General features: G+C 37.1%; 1 protein-coding gene across 3 annotated transcripts; it reads left to right on the top strand.

Annotated features, from left to right (window-relative positions):
• The first annotated feature begins 2,820 nt into the window (after positions 1 to 2,820).
• Positions 2,821 to 7,132, top strand: zgc:91910 (uncharacterized protein LOC445276 homolog). Of its 3 annotated transcripts, none has more exons than XM_034892004.1 (4): positions 2,821 to 2,995; positions 4,728 to 4,878; positions 6,546 to 6,661; positions 6,795 to 7,132. In XM_034892004.1, the coding sequence occupies exons 2-3, from the start codon at positions 4,744 to 4,746 to the stop codon at positions 6,639 to 6,641; spliced, it is 231 nt and encodes a 76-aa protein (XP_034747895.1). In that variant the 5' UTR covers positions 2,821 to 2,995; positions 4,728 to 4,743; the 3' UTR covers positions 6,642 to 6,661; positions 6,795 to 7,132. The 3 variants fall into 3 exon arrangements, with proteins under 3 accessions (XP_034747895.1, XP_034747897.1, XP_034747898.1); XM_034892006.1 differs by having other exon boundaries at positions 6,780 to 7,132; XM_034892007.1 differs by having other exon boundaries at positions 6,546 to 6,669.
• The last annotated feature ends 878 nt before the right edge of the window (positions 7,133 to 8,010 follow it).

Genomic DNA, 8,010 nt, shown 5'->3' with positions numbered 1-8,010 from the left:
GGAGGTAAAAAGGTTTGAAATGATGTGCATTATTCACAGATTGGAAGAATGCCATACTATTTCTGTCTGCCGTAAGAGCCTTACACCTCTGCTTTTACAGAAATACTGTATACAATTCAGTGCCAACCTCGCATCCATCCACAACCAAGGGGAGAATGACTTCATCCGGGGCTCTTTAAAAACCAACGGCCCAGCCTGGATTGGTGGCAATGATGCAGTTAAGGTAATGTGCAAACATAATTTACAGAGATTCATCCCTATATTTGTATTTAAATCTCACGCCTTAAAGTTAATTTTATTTTTTTATTTTTTTAATGAGTCTCAAATGTTTCTTATTTCATAATCACAAAAATTGTATATACAAAAAATTCAAATATTTTCCATTCAGCCTATTGTTTTTCCACAGAACCTTTTTCTGAGACACTTTCATTAAAGAGATAGTTTGGAATGGATCTTTGAAAGCGGGGTTGTATGAGATACTTTATCCGTCGGTGTGTTACCGCAGTAGCGGAGGTAGCAGCTAAACATAATTTAGGTACCTATATGGACTCAACATGGCTGCCAAATAAACAATTAAATTAAAAATACATAGTCAGCGCCGGCTTCTCCAAACTGGACATCTTCTTTAAGTTAGTAGCCTACCTCATACAACACCACTTCGTAACTATCCCTATTCCATTATTTACATACTATTTGTCTGTTGTTAGTTTTTGCAGGCCTCGGTTTGGTTGTGGAGTGACGGTTCGGAATTTGATCGTGACTTCCATCCCAACCCAAGCCAATCGAGGTGTCTCCTAATAAGTCGTTGGTCAGGTACAGTTACTACATCAAATGAATCTAGACTGCAAATGTTACAGGAAGGATTCGCCATGGGGAGTGAACCTGTTTTTAAATTGTTAACAGTGACTTTCCTCTCTTGTTTTCTTGTTAGATTTCCCCAACCTGAATAGTTGGTTTTGTGAATGGGCGCTTCCCTTTGTCTGTGGAACAAGACCTGGACTGTACCACAATGGTCCAGTTGAGGAAAAACCTTATTATCAATGATGTGAAGTGTCTGCAGTCTTTAACAGACCATAAGTTCCCTTCTATAAATCACATGAAACTCTTTTGAAACCCTATATAAAATCAATCAAATCAAATAAATAAATCCAAATAATCACAAAAATAAAAGCAGTTTCTCTAAAGTCCCAAGAGTCTAGATTTAAACCTTTTTGCATTTTAAATATGATTCAGCCAGTAGTGTAAGACATTCAGATCCTTCAGTTAAGTAAAAGTACTAATCCCATACTATGATAAAAATACTTAATGGCAAGTACACCTTCATTTGAACCCTATAAGTACAAGTATTTTCAGTAAGTATTATCAGCAAAATGTACTTAAAGTATCAAAAGTAACAGCAGTCATTGTGCAGTGTTCTGTGTCAGTGTTTTACTATTATATTATAAATTAAGTTTCTGGATTAATATTACTGATGCCACGTTTAATCTCACACCAGGATTAGACTCAAAGTCATGTTAACTATCTCAACAGTGTTTTATCGTTTAGCTATCATAGTTTTACATGTTTTCTTGCAGCTGTTGATTCCCAAAATAAATAAAGAAAACATTCAGAGATTCCTTATTTGATGTTACCAAAAAGGATTATTAGTTTTTATTTAACCAGGAAAACATTTTAAATGAAGATGGTCCTGGCTCAAACAGGCAGCAGCACATTACATAACCAGTTTCACACATACAACATGTAGCAGTTACAATTCCATTTCAATTCAACTTTAGTGATGGTATCAAATGACAGCATGTTTTCTTTATATCACAGATCATTAAGATTATTGAAAGAAGACCTAACTGTTTAACTCAATATGTCAAGTTAAAGCTCACCATAATTCTGCAAATACCCAGTTTGTATTTTATTATGAAATACAGTGACATGGGAATTGTTTGTGTATGGGGGACAGAGTAAGATATCTCATGATCAGGGAACTGAAATAATGTTATATAATGTTCTAAAACCTCATGATGAAAGCTCCACACAATAATAAAAGTATGTTAAGAAAAGTAGGCTGAAATATTCAAATTTAATTGAAATATACTGAGCGCTTCCTTACTGATCCTTATAACCTCCACAGACAGACACACGTGTTTACTTACTTCATTAAGTTAAATGTACAGACATTTCAATAGGTGTAATACAATCAAAGGTGAAAGGGGGAAACTGAGGCTACAATTACCGCACACAAACTTTGTGCTACCCCACCCAGTTTGTATCTGAGACATACAAATAATTATGTCATCATTTTCATAAACATTTTCAGTCCTATTAGTTCTGTAGTTGTGGCAGTTAAACTCTCTATGATTCTAAGTTGATCTAAAAATAACTTTATGTTAACTCTTCTGCCAGAGTCAGCTTCAATATTTATTAATAATAATTTCCTTGTTCAGCTTCATTCGTCTGCATTTAAGTTGTTGTTCTATTCAAAGACTTGAATGTTTTCCATGTAGATGGACTAATCTATCAATTTAAGCAGTAATAGCTATTACTACAAGTTTAGTTTCACGGATAATAGGCTAGATTAACAATAATTTAATGTAAATGTAATATTAAGGTTGAGGAAACCATAATGTTTCCTTGGGGGTTTTTTCAGAGCGGTTTACATGTTCATTGTAAGTTTGTGTGTGCTCTAGCGTCCTTCTCTATTTAAATGTGTAAGCTACAATCAAAACCAGACTATTTTCCAGACAGGAAAAAGAGTCGTATTATTTTTCTATACGTTTAATTTCCAAACGTTCATCAAACTGAAACCGCAAATCCCCAGAAGCAAATAGCCTACTGAAGGCACCAGCCGCTGCTGTTGAGGCTGCCGTTCCGCTCCAGGCCTGAGGGGGCGCTGTTAGTTTCAGGCAGGTTTTAACACGACGGTTCAAAAACCTTCTTTGACAATTCTTTTGGCATTCAAAAAAGAGACCGACAAAAGAGCGAGGAGAGACAAATCTCGAAGGTAAATCCGCGTGAAACTGAAAAACGTTACTATGATTATTGTTTAACAGTTCAAACCCATTTGGTGTTAGCTAACCCTGATTTTTAATTGACAGTGTTGTATTTATACTCATATAACATTGTGATGTGTAGTAATTCCGATTCCCCGTAGTCTTAGCTTCGTCCAGCTAACTTGGCTAACAGTTTTAGCAAGGCGGCGCCGGTTGAAGAAGGCCTTTGCTAACAAGCTAAACACTCTGTTTTAAATAAGTTCAGATACAACGGCCCATAACAACTACATTAATACATACAGACAAGAACAAAGCAGCTGTTGCTTGACATGTTTATTAACTAAGAGCGAAAGTGTGTTTAAACGTGATTGTCAACATGGATAACTTTAACTAAAACGGCTATTACACCAGGCGCAGATGCCCCGCGTTCCGCAGATTTAGCTAGCTACTCATTTTTTCTAAATAAGTGTGCTTCCATCATAAATTAGTCTTTCCCAAAGTTGGAATCACTTTTGTGTAAAACAATTTTTAGTGTGTTTGCTAACATTATAATATCCTTTAACGGTACTTCTAATTATTGAGCATAGCACGCAAAGCAGCTTCTAACTGAAAGCTGTGTCCACGCAATGTTGACAATTTGAGTATTTAATACAATATAGATTGTGAATGTAGTTTAAAACTGTAGGCGAGTGCCAATAAATGTATATTTAAATTGTCTTTTGAAGGTGAAAAATATTATCCAGCTTGGATAATTGTATTTTTTAACTGCTAATGTGTCATGTTATCATTGAGGTTAGGCGTCTTTCCTCAATAAAACGTAACGTTTTTCATTATAAACAATTTGGTCATTTTGCGTTTCTGTATAGACGGGTTGTGTCCCATTGTGGTAGTTTTGCCCTTCTTTTCACATTATTTTGGACCGTTATTTTAACCATATGTGTCTAAAATTTTGGAAAAGCTAGAGGTGGTAATAAATAACGCTCATAAAGCTTAAAGACAATACTTGATAAAGTAATTCAACTTCAATTATTAGGTTGAAGTCTTTTAGCAACATTCATTCAGCTTAGGTGGGGTCCAAAACAACTTGGGTGCTGCACCTTAAAGGAGAACTAATGAAGATACTTTGACGTAGCTGTTGTTTGTAAATTTGGAGTGCAGTCAGTAGAGAGAAAAACCAAAGCAGTTGGTGTTGCCTCCACCATGTTATCCTCCTGCTACAGTTTGCACCCAGGACGCTGAAGGGCAAGTTTTAAATGTGCTTTTAGCCTCGTAACATGTTAAAATGTCATTACTGCAGTAGATGTGAAATAAATGCATACAAGTTGTGCTTTTTTAGCACTGTTTAATTCTGGTGTCGAGACGCAGTTAGTGCTTCGGGACCGTCAACAAACTACAACACAAATATGAATTAATTTAATGATAAAATAAGGTAGTGTCTCCAAACTTACTTCAATTATAACTTGTCTCCTGCTAGTTGTACTACCGAACTTTAAAAAAATAAGCATATACCTGTCTTTGAAAATATTTTTGTATCTTTGTATTGTCTTGCGTTATGATGGCAGGGAAAACCCAGCCGGCTTATCACACCTTAAAAAATACCTGCTGCTTGTGATTTTACACCTTGTGTTTTGATACAGCATTTTATATGTTGTTGTGTAAGCAGACAAAAGCTGCAGTCTACAATCTGGCCAATAAAAGTTGCACATATTGATAAACTTGTCTTTCTTTTTGTTATTCCTGTAGGTCAAAGTTGAGGGCCATGGCTCGTGGGCAGCAGAAGATTCAGTCTCAGCAAAAGAACGCCAAGAAGGCAGCAGAGAAGAAGAAAGGCCAGGCCGCTGACCAGAAAACTGCAGCGAAGGCAGCACTGGTCCACACCTGCCCTGTCTGCCGGGTGAGGACATTACTTAGAGCTGACTGCCGATCAGATGTAGTTTTACAGTGCGCCCAAAAATCATTGAGTTACAGCTTGTGCGCAGTAAAATCTGCACTTGCCAAAAGGCTCAAAAGCTGGCACACACTCCAGTTACATTTTGCATGTGTTGTAATGTGTGACTGCAGCGCGGGGCTGGACATCTTAGCTGAGAAAGGAGAAATGTCTTGAGAGTTGAGTTATACCAAGCTGGTTGATGTTTGCAGAGGGCTGCATGGTTATACTGTAGAAACCTGGTGTTTTCATGAGACTTAAAGTGTCCATATTATGATAAAAAAAACTCACTTTCTTCTGGGATTTGGGGTGTTATTTTGTGTCTCTGGTGCTTCCCCACGCATACAAACTTGGAAAAAAAACTATCCATGCTGTTTTGAGTAAGATACAGATTTCTGAATGTCCTCTGCCTTCAGTCTCCGGGTGAGCTGTTCAAAATCTGCACTGCTTTCTACATAACTAGTAGAGATGAGGTGGCTGTAGCACATTATAGCTCGTTTTCAATGGCAAACACTGCTACAACACACTAGTTCATCATAATCCCCAAGACCTACTTCCATGTCCCTGTTCTGCAGGTATTACACAAGTGCCCCTCGTTTACAAGAAGTCTCCCAGCTAATCCGGCCTTGTTCTGACCAAAGTTGGAAAAAGACTTATCTAGCTGTGATCTTACCTAGCTACTGCTCATGTGCAAACAAAGATAGAATAGAAGTGAGATGTCTCACTCTGTAGCTAAAACGGAGCCCTAACTCACTGGGGGAAAACAGGATCTGCAACACAACAAAATAAGGTGTTTTTTGAAAATGAAACCATGTAAACCTAAACTGGTACAACAATGGGCGGCTTTGTGTCAATTTTGCAGTCAATGGTGTTTATTTAACTTTGGGAAGCCAGAGTAGGGATTACAATAAATATTTGATCAATTGTGCAGCCTTAACATGGCATCTCCTCTTTTTTTACCTCCCTGAAAGATGAAAGAAAAAGCGCCCTAAAGCGATGCCCAACAGACAACTCTACATGTTATCATGAAAAACAAACTGAAGAGCAATGTTAGCCTTTACAACAGAGCCACTTCAATACACTTGTTAGATAATATTTTATTACAGAGTTAAGTTTTGATTTGTGTTTGTTGCTGTGTGGTGGAAAACAATGTAAACGCAGAGCGGCGAGCCAGAAATACAATGCGCTATGACGAAGAAGTCCCTCTAGTGGACCTAACCTGTAACAACAACCACATGCTGCTAGTGGCATTGACAATGCATGAGCCTGACAAATGTAGCACGTATTTATAACCAGCTGCAATTAAGCATTTAATATTTGAATCTTATTTATTATTAATTAATATACGGACACTTCTAAAGCACATTTGCTCTAATGCCATTTGCTTTAGGGTTACGACAGTTGTTGTCATTACCCTCGGCGTATTGTCCTTTCTTTTGGTCTAAATTTCTTTTTTTACCCAAGATGGCTTCTGCAAATTCATTGTTTTATGTAACATACTGTGCAAACAAAAAAATCTGTTTATTTTCATATGTCAGTTTCACTTTTTTTTTTAATCAATTCAATTTATTACTATACTTTTTGTATTACAGTATATATATATTTTTAATTCTAAATCTTTTTTCTTTTTTCAGACACAGATGCCCGACCCCAAGACCTTCAAGCAGCACTTTGAGAGCAAACACCCCAAGTCCCCCATGCCCCCTGAGCTGGTGGATGTTCAGGCTTGAAGAACTGCTCACAGGACCCGGTAAGACAATGGGCATTTAACCAAACATTTTAAAAAGAAAACTTAATGCAGGGTTTTAGCCAACTCACTTTGTCACTTGAAATATTTTGCAACTATTACCATAATACTAAAAAGCAGCAACTGTTGTTTACAGATACACGATGACCACCGACTAAACATTGAATCACTTCACCTGAAGGAGGTTGATGACGAACACTGGGACCCATCAGTATTCATGGACAAAACAATGTTGGGAGGGAGGGGGTGGAAGTGCTGTGTACGTATATGTGTGTTTGTGTAAGAGAAACAATAGCGATGGGGCAGAAGTACACCAGCACCCCACTTTTATATTTATTATGTGCAACTACCTTGCTATTTCACATGGGATAGGGGACCTGCAAGATTGCCTGCTAACACTGAAATAAATGTTCCTGTGACTAATTACTGGGAGATGTGATGAGTCTGAAAAAGCTTCAATGGGATGTAAAAAAAGGACATTTTTTAATAGATGGCACATTAAAGACCCTGATTATATATTTAATCTCATCTACAGTGGGCGTGGCATTGCTGTTGGGTAAAAACCTTGACACTCCAATCATTTTATTTACACTTGGGTAGAGGATAGACGCGTGATGTCGTCTGTCTTCAGTTCACACCCTTAAGAGAAGATGAATGGGTTTTCATGACCATTGGCCTCTTTAAATTACTTAAAAATTTACTTTATTTTTGTCAGTGTTATTTTGTTGATGGTCAAATGTAGAATACTAGTTCCTAAAACATTTTTTTTGGAGATTCATGGTTTTTGTCAAACAAGATTTGACACCTTTGCCTCCTCTGTGCTGCTGCTCCACAGGTGTTCACACTCAGTAACCTTACAACAGTACCTCACCTTAAAACAAACCACGCAAATCCCATAGTATGTTCTATTTTCCCTAAACAATTATGCTCTTTCAATGTCGTCCTCTTTGGGCATGTCTTGGCAATAACACCATCTTTGTCCCATTTCAGTTAAACCAGGACAAGATTAGCTCTGTGCTCATTTTTTCTTTAGGCTGTTTGAAGTTTGGTTGTTAATTTTTTGAAGAATCTGTTTGTGGCCCCAAGGATAAAGAGTTTAAAAAAAAAAAACTGCCAAAATGATTAATTCCTGTTTTTGGTTTACTATCAGGCAAAAAAACTTTACTAATTTGCTTTCACTGTGCTTTTTTTTTTTTTACCTTTTCAATAAATTGAACAATGTATTTAATGTGACTGGTCTTCTCATCTGATTCTGTGTAAATGACATAATGAAGGGAAATTATTAATTACACCACAGTATACAGCAGCTGTCGTATTGGTTGACGTAACGCATGGTTCCTCAAAGTGAGTTG

Source organism: Etheostoma cragini, chromosome 14 (assembly GCF_013103735.1).
Source record: "Etheostoma cragini isolate CJK2018 chromosome 14, CSU_Ecrag_1.0, whole genome shotgun sequence".
Lineage (NCBI taxonomy): Eukaryota > Metazoa > Chordata > Actinopteri > Perciformes > Percidae > Etheostoma > Etheostoma cragini.
The sequence above is the reverse complement of the archived record's forward strand: the minus strand, read 5'-3'. Positions and strand labels throughout refer to the sequence as shown.